Here is a 15,702-nt window from a genome sequence, read left to right as displayed (position 1 = left end):
ACTTGTGTCAAAAGTGCTTTCCAATAGGCTTAAAAACTTTCTAGAATTAATAATCCACAGAGACCAGATATTGTGTACCAGACAGATCCATTATGGACAATATTTTTCTCATGAGAGATTTATTTGACATTTGTAAACTATGCAATTTTGATATTGGAATTATATCATTAGATCAGGAGAACGCATAGGGTTGACCATGGTTTTCAAGAATCAGGAACAATTTGTCATTTTTCTCATGTACTTGCGTAGACAAAAGAAACGAAATTCTGTTTCCCCCAGCCCACAGCAGTGTGACACAAAAGGCAAAACACACACCCCAAATTTCCCAAAAATGACACCACCAAAAACAGAGAACAAAGCAAAAAAAAAAAAAAAAAATCACAAACCGTTAACAACAGTCCAAAAATTCCACTGTCCAGAGAACGAACGCCAGCCAGGATGACTGCCGGTCTGTATGGGCTAGCAGTTAGCTTAGCCTGCCCCGCTTCTGCATTCTGTCAGACCACCCCTTGGTGTTTCCTCCTTGGACACAGCGCCAGCAGGGCCATGGTCCCTGGGCCCACCAGATGCAGCAGACCAGGCTCCCCCAGCTGATCCAACGCCAGCTCTCCCAGCCAGACACCTTCGACACACCTCCCTGCACTCCACAGGACGACACTAAAACACAGTCAACATTAGGCGAGGCCGCCGCCAGACCGCCCTCGGTGTTATCGGAACTGCTGGTCTGCATGGGCTAGCAGTTAGCTTAGCCTGCCCTGCTTCCGCATCCCGTCAGGCCGCCCTTGGTGTTACCTTTTCAGGCAAAGCTCCGGTCAGGGCCATGGTCCCTGGGCCCACAGGATGCAGCAGACCAAGCTGTCCCAGCCGATCCAGTGCCAGCTCTCCCATCCATCAAACGAATACAAAACAAACTGAAGACGCAGATGTGGGCAAAGACACTGCATGGACGGTACTGGGTGAGGCTGTTCAAACGTGAATTCATGCCTCCATTCTTTTTCCACTTTAAGAGCTTTTGGTTTTAGAAATGGTTTTATGTTACTGCTGGGTTCATTGTATAAGGAAGCTTTCTGTGTGGTGAAAGTGGGTGGTGGGCTGAGAGGCATTAGACAGGGATGTCATATCTCTGGACAGTTTAGGACTCTTTAGGTATTGAGCTTCTTCTGAATAGATTAAGATCCAGACTATTGGGATTTATGCTACCAGGGTTTCTTCAGCGCCCCTCACTGGTGGTGTCAGTTTATGCTGATGACGTTACTGTTTGTCAGAAACCAGAGAGATGTGGGGTTCCTGGGTATCAATCAATCAATCAATCAATCAATCAAGTTGCATTTTTCTAGCGCTTTTCTAGCTGCAACAGCCACTGAAATCGTTTTACAATTAATTCTCACACACACACACATATAAAACATTGTTGCTGTCTTGCCACAAGATGGCGGTAATTAGCGATAATGACAGGGTTCATTATCACCGTCTTGTGGCAAGACGGCGACAATGCACATGACATGATATTGCCGTCTTTGAAAGGGCATCTTCAGCTAAAGTGAACTGGGAAAAAAGTGAAGCTCAGCAGGTTGGGCAATGGGCAGACAAGGACAGGCCAAAGTTACCAGGAAACCTCAGATGGGGAAGGCAGGGCATGAAAATTTTGGGTGTTTTTCTGGGAAAAGAGGTGTTCCAGAGGAATAACTGGGAGGGGTTTATGGAGAGAGTGTGTGCCAGACTGTCTAAATGGGAATGGCTGCTACCTCAGCTTTCCTATAGAGAAAGGGTCCTGATCATCAATAACTTGGGTTGCCTCAACCCTTCGGAACAAACTTATAGTCTTGCCTCCACCAAGGGGCCTGATTGAAAGAATTCAGAGAGCATTTTGGATTTCTTCTGGTCAAGACAGCACTGGCTGAGATCAGTGATACTGTACCTGCCGGTACAGGAGGGAGGACACGGCCTGGTAGACATTGAGTCACAGATCACACTTTTGCTGCTTCAGCCCCAGTCCATGGCTTTAACTGGTCTGACACCTTTTTACCAGTCTGTCTTACAGGCATGGCAGATTTTAACATTCCGTCATGAAGCTGAGATGACACCAGGGATGTAGCTCTTTGAGGAGGGAGCCCTTGTTTGGAAACAGTTTCATCACCTCTCAGGTTTTGTCTTCTGTTAGCCTGAGATCCAGACTGAGAGAGGCTGGCTGTGTTAAGCTGGGTCATCTCATGAAGACATCCATCATCCATCTAGCTGAACTGCTCAACATCAGGTCCAATAGACTGCTGCTCAGGCTGGGGGAGGAGGTCTGTGCTTCCTTGCCAGAAGCCCTCAGAGCATTTGCTGAAGATCATACTATAGCTAACCAATGGGATGATGAATATGAATGAGTATGTCATTCCTCCCCTGGCTGTCTCTCCTGCTGTGGGACAGTGGCAAGATGAGGAGTACATCCTGCTGTCTCTAAAGAACTGAGAGTTGGGAGACTTAAGGGAAAAAAGCAGCCTATTATTATCTGTGTGAAGGTTTCAAACTTACACCCCTGACAGTGGTGAAGGTGTCGAGGTGGACTGAGTTTTTTGGCGTGGGATCATCCCTGAGGGGCTATTGGCAGTCCCTGTACAAGCCTCCCATTAACAAACGGATAAGTGACCTCCAGTGGAGGATTGGACATGGGGCCATAGCTATAAACAGGTATCTGGTGCACAATCCTGGCACAGGGGATGGCTGTCCTTTCCGCTTGCAGACAGAAACAAATATTATACCATCTGTTTATCCAGTGTTCCAGACTGGTCAGACTATTTAGCCTACTACAGACATGGTTTCAGGGCTTTGGAGAAAGATTTTCTTTTTGTGTTTTTATCTATGGTCCACACTACTCTGCAAATAAAAATTAAAAAAAAAATCGGTACATACAATGAATTTCATTTCAGGAATGGCCTAATTAGCTATTTGGAAAACAAGAAAAAACCGTGTGAGGGGCAAGGGGTCAGAAGACATGGTTCTGATGCTGACTGAGCTGGTGGCAGCTTGGCTCAGAGTAGAGTTTGGTTTTTTATAAACTGAGAAAAAAGACAAGTTTTTGTGAACACTTGGGGCATGCAAGATGTGTTGTGTTCAGTCAGAGAGAATTCTTTGGTTCTGAATATCAGTCTTTTTTGGGGGGAGGGATTGAATACATTTGTTGTAAGTTTTTGATAATGAAAGACTGAAAAACTGTAAATGGAACGAGATGCGCTGTCTCTCTCTGTCTTTGAATCGATCTTGGTTCTATGATGGAAGTTGAATTTCTATTGTGGATGATAATGTAAAGGAGTGACTGTTTGATGATGTCATTGTTCATTGTTTGTTTTTTTCAATAAATAAAAGAGCTGTTGTAAATTCAAATTCTCTCTCTCTCGCTCTCTCACTGTCTTTGTTTTTTCTTTCTGTCTTTCTTTCTTTGTGCTGCAGCAGCACTTCTTTGACGATGATGACAGGATGGTTCCCAGCACCCCAACTCTGGTGGTGCCCCATCGCTCAGATGGCTTTGACCAGGCCATCCAGTAAGTCTGGCACCAGCACTCGCACACCAGGAAACAAAAGCTCAAACTGAACATTGTTACATAATCATTATTTAATAATGGGGTCTGTTCTATTGACTTAAACAAGGTTTAAACACATTTACAATTTTGTTAATGCTTTTAATTTAGTATTGGCATTTAGTGTTTATTATGACGTTTTAGTTGGCTTTAAGTTATTCATTAACGGGTCTGTTTGATTTAGGTGTGCCAGCACACCTATTAGCATCAATAGAAAGACAGACAGAGCCAACATTAACAACTGTCAGTAGTACTGTCAATGCTGGTTCTTTGGCACAATTTCATCCAACAGACTCTTTTTTTTTCTCCCCTGCAGCTGCATTTGTCCTGCTATGCTTACATCAGAGTACCAATACCCCCTGACATGTTTTTAACCTTTACATGGTTTTTAACCTGTAGATGTCAGCAAACTCACTAAAATGGTCTACGGTTTAGCTATTCTATAAAAAAGAGGGAAACATTATTTATACTCATGGTTGTACTGACTTTTGTCCCAGTGGTATCTCAAATGGAGCTTGATCCCTCCCTGTCTCTCGCTCTCTGGTTATGTGTGTGTGTGTGTGTGTGTCAGTTCCCCCCAGGTGGCAGGTGTGCCTCGCTTTAGGTTTGGCCCTCCAGAGGACCTGCCGCAGACTAGCTCCTCCTCCCACTCTGACCTGGGACAGCTTGCATCGCAAGGAGGTAACCAACTACCACCACCACACCAGTGTTTTGCCCTGGGATAATTTGCAAAAAATATGGCGAAGCTTCACTTACATTTGGAAACACAACAGCTCTACTTTAGATGAATGCAAATGAAAGATAGTGTGGTAGCTTCTCTAAATGGTGTGATCCACCTCATGAAATTTAATAGAACAAAAACTGCACCGAATATGACTGTAGCATGATCTAAATAATGCTCTAGCCCTAATGTTTCTTATTACTGCTGTTGAATTAAAAGGTACAATATTTCATTCAAATGTTAACCTAATAGTAGCCCCGCTACCAAAATTCAAAACACAGGATTGCTATCACTCCCAAATGGATTGATAGGTCCCGTAAAGGGGAATACGCAGTCAGTACTAATGAGTAATGTAGTGGATTGAGATAATAAAGTCCTCACTGTACTATAGTGACGGAGAAATCAAAATTCTCCTGCTCACAGAGTCTTTCCCACACCGCCTACACATGTCAGAATCCATTGTGCACAAGCCTCTGTATTGTTGTCCATAAAATCCTCTGTGCCGGTTTTGTTGGACTTCATTTCAACGCTCGGAAATGTAGCTTGGTCGAGAGAATGAGGGTGTGTTTTTTTTAACGCCATGTTTAGCGTAGATTAGAATATTGGAGACCCTGCTAGGCTTTTGATTTCTCATCACGATACGTCACTTGGCGACTGGAAGAAAACACGGTTTCACTGTCACCCCAGAGATACAGAAACAATTGGGAACAACTGTAGGGTGTTTTTCATGTGCTGTTGCAGATAGAGATAAGGTTGAAAATCAGTGGACTAAGACTAAAAAAACAACTAAATCTTGAGGTTTTAATGTTTTCTGCAGCTGTAAATGGTTTGTTTGTGTCAGTAATGTCATAAACATTGGAGTAAAATGGGCCCATATTTTCAATTACAATAAGTTGAGAAAAACACAAAATGCCCATTTTCAATCTGTAACTCAAACTCCTAAGTTATGTTTGTAAATACCTCAGTTTCTTTTTGCCAAATTAATCACAGATTAGGTTTCAAATGCTTCCATATTGTTTACATAGCTCAGATTATCTCTCCCTCATTTAGAATGATTTCTTGTTTGCGTTTTGGAGATAGTCATTTTAAAGGTGTGTGTGTGCGTGTGTGTGCGTGTGTGATTTTCTACGCTAGGTCTGGGTATGTATGAAAGCCCTCTTTTCCTAGCAGCACATGAAGAGGAGTCTGGAGGAAGGAGTGTTCCCACTACACCGCTACAAGTGGCAGCACCAGGTAACTGGGATACTCTGAATCACTCTCTTTGACTGTCTCTGTTTTCAGTTTCAGTGTCCTCTCTCTCTTTCTGTCTCTGTTTCTGTCTCTCGTGATAAAGCTTCCTCCAGAGTCCTTTTCATGTGCTGAAAAGAGGGCCTTTATGTACATTCCTGCAACTTGAACAGGATGTCACTCTTTCACAAACCCAGACACACATTGTTTATCAGTAACTAACAGCGTAAAATTAAAACTTGACACTTTATCATTAATATAAAAACAACATTTTATCATATCACATTGTTAGCGGTATTAGAAGATAGCAAATCAAATTAATTTCTATTTAAAGTGATACTCTTGAAAGTTGAATATGGTCCTCTCCCTTAGTAACGGTCTTCTCTGAGGTGGTTCCATCGGATGGTACAGAATATGCCTCCCAGTCAGTTCCCATGGTGAGCACATCCACACCAGGCCTGGTGGTGCAAGGAGGAGCTGGTACAGGGGATGAGAGAGATAACGATTTCCTCGAGACAGATGCTGACAGGTCAGAGACCTTCTGCTGTACTCTTTTGTAAGCTCAAGTGTTCCTCTCCAGCCTCACCGCTACACTATTCACAATATAAAAATCACCAGGTTTAAATGTCAGTAGATGCTGAGATTTTAATGTTTTTCATGATCATGTTTCTATTAGTGATCTGAAACCTTCCAAGAAGCATAGCAGGTCCCCACTGTCTTTTAATGCTGGCAATGTCTGTTGTTTGTTTGTTTGTTTGTTCCAGGCCCAATGCTGAGTCAGTGAATTCCGTCGTGACCCAAGGCGAAATGGAAGAGCCCAGCCAGCCAGCAGATGAGACCAGCCTTCCCTCCACCAGTCAGGAACCTTCATCCAGTTCTGCAGGTACAGTTGACCTCACTCAAACCAACCACCTTATCCACTGTCACCTGTCCTGATCTGCATTTTTCAACATGGACGATGACATTATGGATGATTATTGTTAGGGGAGACTCATTAATGTTAACAAATCTCGACAGAGTCCTGCTTTAGTAAAGTTGCACTTTGCCTCAGAAAACATTCATCTTGATAATGTTAATGTAATTCCAACTCCTGCATAGAGTTTTTGTTTTTTTAGATATTTGAATAAATACAAGGACTTTTTTTTTTCCCTTTGGTCTGTTTTGCCTCAAAATTCTGCTCCTACATCTTCTAACTTTTATTATGCCCTATCAAATGCTTTTCTGTGTGGGCAATGGGGTTTACCAACATGAGGACGGATGTGCTTGAAATAAGTTGCTAGTATGTATGGTCTGAGAATTCTCTGATATGGAGTGATCTGTAAGAGAGTAATCCTTGCCAAAGGCTGACCTGCAGTGGGCAGGTTATAAAGACAGGCCTGTTGATGAGCACTGCTTGCATAAACCTGTGTATTAAGGTCAGAGTTGGGAGGAAGAGATAACTTCCCTTAAAATTAGTCACTTTACCCGGAGGAGTGGTCAAATAGTAGGGAGTGATAGAGTACGGTGATTGAAGCTGGGTTGTCCTCATTGGATTGCTGTTTCTAGTTCCCGCTCACCAGCTGAGAAATTCTGAGAAAGGAAAGTGAAGACTCTCCCCTCCCTTAACAACTAAAGTCAGTCTCTTGAGTAAGATACTTTTGCAATGCTGCAGTAGAGTTTCACTATGGCTAACAGAGGATGGCTGTGGTTGTACTGACCTGCTCACAGATGTGAATGTGTGTAGCTTCATGAATGTGAAGCACCTGTTAGAGATTTCATAAACTCTTACTCTGGGTGGTTCCCAATAGCCTACATATCAGTCAGTAGACCCAGAATAGCATGCTTATGTGTAAGAGGGTGTTTTTTTTTGCTTTTTTTTTTTTTCTCAAGTAAATTCATTTTGTGTCTCTGTCTAGATACGAGCAGTAATCAGCCCAAACCGTCTAGACCTGGACCAGGCAGGCAGCTGCAGCGCTGGACCGAGAACCGTAGCAGTCGCATGAAGAGAGGAGGTGAGACATTCTAAAGCACACATGCTCGGTTACATGTGCTTGATTCATTGGGTGCTGCTATCAGACTGAGACTGATCACCATCTGTTATTTTAATCAGAAAAATTACTTTTACTATTTTGACCAGGAGGATTCTTCATTACCCCCCCCCCCCCAAGAGTTTATTTCAACTGAAAATTCATTCTAACTTGCAACAAACTGTTTCCTTTCATAAATGGAAACAAACTGTTTCCATTTATGAAAGGAAACAAACTGTCAATGTGTTGCTTTAAATTGATAATATTGTGTCCGCGGTGGCGTAGCGGTCTAAGCATTGGCTTGGTGTTGATGCAGTTGCCCACTGGGGACTGGGGTTCGCGCCCTGGTCTCGTCAGATCCGACTATGGCCGGACTCGACGAAGCAGCAATCATTGGCAACGCTGTCTTCGGGAGGGGGGCGGAGTCGGCTTGTGTTCGTCATGTGAATGCGTCTCTGTGTGTGTCGGAAAAACAGTGGTTCGGCTTGGATTCGCCTTGTCACGAAAGTGGGGAGGCGCTTTCCTTCGAGACTGCCGGCCGGAGAGATGCAGTTGGCGAACGCATGCAATACGAGGGTGGGTGTTTGAATTAAAATAGGGATCAATTGGCCACTAAATTGGGAGAAAAAAAGGGAAAAATCAGAAATAAATTTATAAAAAAAAAATTGATAATATTTTTGCCAGTAGCAGATGAATTGCAGCACTACACATATGTGATTCATATGTGAGGAATTACTTTTCACCAATACTGACAAATATACTATTTTGTTGATGTCCACTCAAACATTCTGGCAACTCACATTTTTCTCTCTCATAGTAATTTCATGGCACATATCACATAAGACATGGAGATATATTATCTATAGATTTTAATGTGTTGATAAAAATGTTGCATTGCACATTTAATACATTCATTTTTACATCGTATAGACTTCATCTAACATATTTCATTTTGCAACTAGGGCAGGCATTTCCTTCACGAGGTATGCAAGGGAGGCGATTTGCCAGATAATGAACTCATCCAGCATGTCGACCGTGATTCAAGATCTTGATGCCGTTCCTGACATTTTAAACACAGTATGCCAAAGTCTGTGTACATTTTCAAGTTCTGTATCTTAAGTCACGATTTTGTTCACTTACTCTAAAGCTTGTTTTTTTAGTACTTGTGAAGTACCTTTTGTAAACAGTCCATGCTGAATCACTGTTTTATGAATAAATGTAGTAAAGTTTGCAATCTGAATAAAGTTTCTGTTTGAGAGGCAGTGTATTAGCTTTTTGGTGGTGCCCTGTCAGACCTTCTTTGGGCATTTGAAGAAGTCTTTGGATGAGTTCTTCAAGGGTGTTGTGATGGCTTGAGGGTAACCAACAACAGGACGTTCCCCATTCATCTTGACGCTGTAGTAGTTGGCTAAAGACAAAGAGAATTTTTAGTTGATGGACTCTTTAAGGTTTGGATCCATAAAAGCTGTTTTTCATGTTTTTGCCAATACTACTTGTGGGGAATAAGAATGGGGCATTATGTCAAGTTACAAGAGAAGCTCATTTTGCTTAAAACGGACTGACCACTGGTTGGGATATTAACTCTGACAGCCCTCAGCTTTGGCAAAGTGTTTGCGTGTCTTAAGTTACAAAAAAATGACAAGACTGACAACTACCTCCAACCCCTATTCATTTCCTTCACTTTCTTCTGGGCCTAGACTCAGTCACGGAGCATGCCTTGTTTGACACCGCTCAGTGAATTTAATCTTAAGGTGTCCTGACTAAAGTCAGAGCCTCTACACTCACTGGTTTTGGGTCAAAAATCCTCCCTCTGCTGAATTTGCTCCACACTGTCATTTCTTGTCTTTGCCCAACCACCCCACCCAGACACGTGGTTCTTGTCAGGCGTGTCAGACATGATGTGGGTAAAATGAACATCAGGTGGCTGAATACAGACAAACAGGTGGCAGGCAGTTCAAGCACGGCCGAAGGGATATTTTAGCTCAAAAATTTACAAGAATTTCCCCACGTAGTGTTTTCAAAGCAATTTAAGGAGGCTTTCTTATTCAGAGTAAAAAAAAATCAATTATGGGAGATTACGAGTGGGTGAATTTGATCTGTGGTCGGTAAAGAAATATTGGTAACACTTTCTATGAAGCTTGCATCTATAATGCCCTATGAGCATCTATTGCATCTATAACACCAATACTTCCCTATAATGTGTATTACGATGAATTACAGCTATGGCTGAAGACAGAAATAGCACTGAAGTCTCATTATGCATCTCTACAAAACTTCAGCAAAACAAGTTGGCTATGATGCATTATGACATTTGACATAAACAGGCTAATGATTACATATTTATAATGCATAAATCAGTTTTAAATTGAAATAATGTATCATAAAGGTGGTTATGAGGTGTTGTGAGGGTGTATACATAGTTATAATGAATCTTACAATGACTTATAGCTACACTTATAGGGCATTATAGATGCTTATAGGGCGTAATAGATGAAGGTTCATAGAAAGTGTTACCCACCCCAGCTTCAGAAAGTAGAAGTCCTACCATGTATTTGTTCTAGCCAGTCACTAAACAAGGTGATTTACCTGGCTGAAGAGTTGTGCTTATTAAATTCAGCTGTGTAGTGCATGGGTGGAACAAATACGTGGCAGGACTTTTACTTTCTGAAGCCGGGTTGTCCACCTGCCCACCTTTTGGCCATTTACAGTAGTTTCAAATAGTGTGTGGGGGGGGAGACTTCATCCTATGGATGTTTTGATAACTTACATCTTGAGAAGACGTAGTACTTGTAGCCCTCTGGCACCCTGCGGCTGGGGGCGGAGACAGCCGATGTGATGGTTGAGGGGACTCTTCTCCAGGACGTATGGATGTTAATGGCTGGTTCTAGAGAAGACACTACAAACAAGCAAACAAACAACCAGCTAATCACTGTAGATTATGTAATAACTAATGGTTGAATATTATTGCTGTTGTTCACATTTCAATTTAAATAGTTTTTCTTTATGCAAATGTGGGTGAAAATTCTTGTTTGAATTTGCAGTACGCTACATTTGTGCTCTTTGTTGACATATAATCGCCTGTTTGCCAGGGACATGACTGACATGGACCTTGATGGTCCCCGCCCACACGTACACAAACAACACTGACTGAACAAAATGTGTCAAAACAAAAACCTGCTCGTTGAAGTTCAAGCTAATATTGTAATGTTAAAAGGCTCCCACTCCAAAACAAACATTCAGCAAAACTCTTCAAAGCCACGACTGACTTTTACCCTCACCATCCTCTATACAATATAATCCATGGCTTTTAAAACATGGGCAAAGTCAAATTTGTTGTGTAAAAGGTCCTTAGATGGGGTCGTCCGGGTAGTGTAGCGGTCTATTCCGTTGCCTACCAACACGGGGATCGCCAGATCGAATCCCCGTGTTACCTCCGGCTTCATCGGGCGTCCGTACAGACACAATTGGCCGTGTCTGTGGATGGGAAGCCGGATGTGGGTGTGTCCTGGTCGCTGCACTAGCGCCTCCTCTGGTCGGTGGGGGTGCCTGTCCGGGGGGGCAGGGGGACTGGAGGGAACAGCGTGATCCTCCCACGCGCTACGTTCCCCTAGCGAAACTCCTCATTGTCAGATGAAAAGAAGCGGCTGGCGACTCCACATGTACCGGAGGAAACATGTGGTAGTCTGCAGCCCTCCCTGGATCGGCAGAGGGGGTGGAGCAGCGACTGGGACGGCCCGGAAGAATGGCCAGATACATTTTGGGAGAAAAGGGGGGGGGGGCGGGTCAATATAATTTTGTAATTCTCTGATGGTCATTTTAATTAGAGTACCTGTTTGGCGGGTCATCCGGCTGTGTGAAGTGTGTACGGTATGCTGGACTTTCCTGCCACATGATGGACTGGTGCCAAACTTGTACGAATATTTCTGGACCAGTCCCCCTATTGAAGTTCATCAAAACAAGATGAGCAGTTATGCATTTCAGTGAATCGGAGCTTCATTTGGGTACCACATTTAATACACAGAAAGCTAAATTCAGTTCACAATTAAAGTTTTTTTTTTTAAAGGACAAGGATTTATGTAAACATGACCGAAAAGAAATCACTAAAATGCACAAAAAAAAAAAGTCTGATAACCATTCGTGATTGACAGTGTCGGTAATATTTTCAAATGAGTGGTATTTGCTGAGAATACTGTGCACGGTCTCTCACCTCTCTTGAAGAAGTAGACGGACTCTCTCCTTTGCTTGTACTGAGGCACGGAGAGGGCAGCTGTGATTTGACCCCGCAGCCCATCGAAGCCGTTCACGAGGAGGTTGGGGTAGCCGGGGTCCAAGACATCGTTGTCAAACCTCCAATACTGTGCTCCCTGTGAAGACGATGGTACGTCACAAACCACACAACACAGCAGAAAATTAACACGTGTCACGAGTTGCTCGACTTCATAAGCTCACCGGGAACGTTAAGGGAAAGGGGGGGTGTCTTGCAATAACACAATTTCATTGTGGGATTTAAAAAAAAAAAGCTTCCCCTCTGGTTATTACGGGATAGGCGAGCTGACCTTGAGGATGTACGTTTTGCCCTGGCAGTTGCAGCGGGTGAAGACGGTGTCAATGGGAGAAGGGATACCCCACGTTTGTGTGATGCCACGGGCAGGGCCTGGCACCCTGTTTCTGTCCAGTGTCCAGAAGTAGTGTCCTTTAAATGGGAACGCACAAACAGGTGTCCGCTTATATCCCGACTTTAATGGGTGGGATAACCATTACACTACATCATAAAGCTACGTGGGTTTGTCTAACGTGAACAAACACTTAAGTGTAAAAATTCTAAATGGGCTGCATTTATACATAGCGCTGTTCTAGTCTACCGGCCACTCAAAGCGCTTTACAGTGTATACCTCACATTCACCCATTCACACACATATTCATACACTGATGGCGGAGAGACTGCCATGCAAGGCACCAACCTGCTCATCGGGAGCAGTTAGGGGTTCAGTGACTTGCTCAAGGACACTTAGACGCGCTCTCTGGAGGAGCCGGGGATCAAACCAGCAACCTTCCGATTACCGGACGACCCGCTCTTACCTCCGGAGCCATGCCACACACACACCCCCCCCCCTAAACTGTAAGTAAAGTCATAATACGAGCGTAATATCTACTTGAATGAATGGATACCGGAAAGTAATATTCACAGGCAGTTCTGAGAGGGTGCGTTTGGGAATGCTTAATTCAACGCTAGCTGCATTACACTAACCTCGGAAAACCACCATAGTGCCGTTCTTGAGCGTGGTGACTGCACTGGTTGGCCTCCCACTGCAGAGATCAGTATCGTTGCTGTCATCTAGATGAAAGGAGACATTCATCAAGAAACCATATGTGAGGAAAAAGAATAACAAGCAGACTGAGTAGTTGTGACTTTTTTTCTCTCTCTCTTGGAGCCGCCTGGACTTTCCAACAGTGGGATTTCTTGTTTTGTGCCGTTCTTTAAAGCAGAAATTTTATTTCCATCTTAAAGAACTTGACCTCTTTAGGGTGTGGGAAAACGGGCACCTCCATCAATTTTATAGAGCTGCAACGCTCAGAAGAAAACTTTGTTCACACAAAGGCCTTGTTTTAAGAAAAGCTCATAAAGCAGGCTGTAAGTAGGAATAAATAGGTGACAGAAACTCGAGGACTGCATCTGTGCAGTAACTTCAAAGTGCTTGTCACACTGAAAGGGTCCAGCATTGCCTACCTGCTTGGTAGTCTCTGGTATTGTCTATATTCGGAGTTTGTGCGGTGTCAATAGGCTTGGCCGGGGGCTTAGGGGTGGGTTTGGTCAGACTCGGCTTAATTGAGGATGGCTTGGTTGGGCTGGGATCAGGCAGGGGTTTTGAGTCAGGCTTAGACGATGAGGCCTCGGTTAGAGCTGGAGTGACTTTAGTCCAATCAGCAGTTGTCCCTGCTGTTGTAAGAGAATCCTGCGCTGAGTCTTTGGGTGAGGGGGTAACGGTGGTCTGGGCATCATCTTGAGGTCCAGGCTCAGTCCAGCTCTCTGGGGTAACTCCTCCGAGACCACTTTCAGACTCTGGGTCTGAGAGGGAGGAGATCGTGGTTACTGGGGCGTGGTCATATGTCATTGAGGCGGAGGTGACTGGAAACGGGGTGGTGGTGGCTGGCTCTGAGAAGGCGCCGTTCGTGGTTGCTGTGGTCTCTGAAGCCGTGTTTGTGACCGCAATGAAAGCTGGGGTTGTGGCTGGGCTTTGGCTCATGTCTGAGCTGGATGCCTGGTCAGGGTCTGGATGAGAAGGTAAGACCTCTAGCTGAGGAGGGGAGGTGTACTCATCCTGCGGTCCTGGAGTAGGTCTGTCAGGAAGCACCTCGCCGCCTTCAGTCGGCGCTCCTGACTGGAGTTCTTGGGCGTCATCTGCGGTGGTGGGCGTGGACAGAGGGAGAGCTGTTCCTGTTTCAGATTGGCTGGTGGGATCGGACTCTTTCTCGGAATCAGTTTAATAAAAACAGAAATGGAGAAATGTCTCATAATCAAATGCTGTAATTTCCAGAACAGTGAGATACAGAATGTTGGAATCTATTTCACTGCCAAACTATCTCTGTCTTTCACATACCTGCACTGTCAGTAGGGACTTCTTCATTGGTAGGGCTGGGTGGGGAGATGCTGGCATTATCTTTGTTGGGCTTATCATCGGAGGGTTGTGTAGTTGCCTCCTCTAACTCAGGAGAGATTGTGGTTGTATCCTCCGGTATCAGCTCTGTGTCAGGGTAGTCCTGAGCATTTGGCTTGGTGGGGTCAGTGGGTACAACCTCGAGCAGCTTCGTTGACATGGGCTCATAACCACTGGTGGTGTCTGGGGTAGGTATCTCCTCCAGGTAGTCCTGTCCAGTCTCGGAAGAGGAATCATCAGGGAGGTTTGGAAAAGTCTGGTCATACAGATCTGGTAGTGTATTCAGAAAGCAAAAGAACATTTTAAACTTTATATATATATATATATATATATATATATATACACTGATATAACTTAATTGCAGGATAGATATGTTGTGTATCGAAGTTATTTCGCTCACCGAAATCATCTTGTGGATCTTGTGTTTCTACATATTTTGGATCGAATTGGTCATCTGTCAACATAGAAAGCAAAATTTGAAAATGATGGAAAACAAATTACATGCAATAGTTATCTGTTTATTTGATTACTCTAAATACTGTATTCCCATCCACCCTCCAGACCATGAAAACACTCTATGTCATTCTTTCTTGGCCTCATCGTTTGCTTTTCTCTCCTGACTCCTCATTTGACTTTCTATTACGCTGCTCTACGTGAGTCCACTCGTGGTGACACTATGTCCGTGTGTTTCTCTTGGACAGTGAGACGGGAGCTGTTGGCCTCCTCGGGCGAGACTCACGGCCAAGCAAACACCCTCAAGGCAAAACAAAATCAACTCTAACACGTGCCTTACTGGGTTTGCCTCGCTGACTTCAGTTCAGTCGTTCGTTTCAAAAGAAGCAAATAGCTGTGATGTACTGAACTCACTGCAATACGAGTTCTCGAGGCCAACAAATCTCTTTTCATCTGAAATGTTTCTTAAATTTGGGGAGGGTTGTCACCTTTGCTGTCGTCGTCGTCAACGAATGTCGAACTTGACTCAACTGGTTCCTTTATAACAGGTTCTGTGGGCGTACGGAGGAAAATACAAAATAAGAAGAGTAACAATAATATTGCGTGGTACTCTGTAGAAATGGTGTTACTTGTTTTAAGTGAAATATACCTTTGGGTTTATTATTGTTTACTCTATCACATGAGCTAGTCCTCACCGGTGTTGTTATACTGGCTGGTCCTTTGATTGTTTCTGTGGCAAATTACCGAGAAAGTATTGTAAAGCATGACTTGATGCGCTGATGCAGATTACTGCATGCATCACACGCATGCATGTGTACATGCTGACATGCAAAGGCCCGTTGTGTAGCCCTGTGGCCAAACAAGTTTGACTCTGCCAAGACACTTACAATATGAACCACTGGTAGGTCCAAAAGGGACATTTCTATCTTTTACCCCACTCGCGTTACTGTATTTTGGGGATATGGTCTGTTCAAAAGCTGGGGGCCGAGTCTAACATGCATAATAATAAAATCCAAACATGCTTGCATTCAAAATGCTAAGCTTGCACACCCAAGCAGTGTTTGAAACTAACTTCC

General features: G+C 43.8%; 2 protein-coding genes across 3 annotated transcripts in view; one reads left to right on the top strand and one right to left on the bottom strand.

The window, feature by feature from the left end:
- The window catches only part of tprb (translocated promoter region b, nuclear basket protein), a 69,972-nt gene extending 61,357 nt beyond the window's left edge, over nt 1-8,615 (top strand). Inside the window, exons 45-51 of the mRNA XM_056275925.1 lie at nt 3,436-3,527; nt 4,135-4,244; nt 5,419-5,517; nt 5,884-6,040; nt 6,276-6,394; nt 7,407-7,502; nt 8,480-8,615. Of these exons, the coding sequence (XP_056131900.1) occupies nt 3,436-3,527; nt 4,135-4,244; nt 5,419-5,517; nt 5,884-6,040; nt 6,276-6,394; nt 7,407-7,502; nt 8,480-8,529 (723 nt within the window). The 3' untranslated portion in view covers nt 8,530-8,615. The remainder of the gene's footprint in view (nt 1-3,435; nt 3,528-4,134; nt 4,245-5,418; nt 5,518-5,883; nt 6,041-6,275; nt 6,395-7,406; nt 7,503-8,479) is intronic.
- The window catches only part of prg4b (proteoglycan 4b), a 14,689-nt gene continuing 7,358 nt past the window's right edge, over nt 8,372-15,702 (bottom strand). The window contains exons 6-16 of one of the 2 annotated variants that reach the window (XM_056275926.1): nt 15,276-15,356; nt 15,115-15,177; nt 14,574-14,627; nt 14,117-14,443; nt 13,246-13,983; nt 12,766-12,852; nt 12,074-12,210; nt 11,725-11,881; nt 11,347-11,454; nt 10,285-10,413; nt 8,372-8,925 (exon numbers count right to left, since the gene is read on the bottom strand). In XM_056275926.1, the coding sequence (XP_056131901.1) occupies nt 8,807-8,925; nt 10,285-10,413; nt 11,347-11,454; nt 11,725-11,881; nt 12,074-12,210; nt 12,766-12,852; nt 13,246-13,983; nt 14,117-14,443; nt 14,574-14,627; nt 15,115-15,177; nt 15,276-15,356 (2,000 nt within the window). In that variant the 3' untranslated portion in view covers nt 8,372-8,806. The remainder of the gene's footprint in view (nt 8,926-10,284; nt 10,414-11,346; nt 11,455-11,724; nt 11,882-12,073; nt 12,211-12,765; nt 12,853-13,245; nt 13,984-14,116; nt 14,444-14,573; nt 14,628-15,114; nt 15,178-15,275; nt 15,357-15,702) is intronic. The other variant, XM_056275927.1, reaches the window with a different exon arrangement.

Source organism: Lampris incognitus, chromosome 3 (genome assembly GCF_029633865.1).
Source record: "Lampris incognitus isolate fLamInc1 chromosome 3, fLamInc1.hap2, whole genome shotgun sequence".
NCBI lineage: Eukaryota > Metazoa > Chordata > Actinopteri > Lampriformes > Lampridae > Lampris > Lampris incognitus.
Note: the sequence above shows the minus strand (reverse complement) of the source record. Positions and strands in the feature narration are given on the sequence as shown.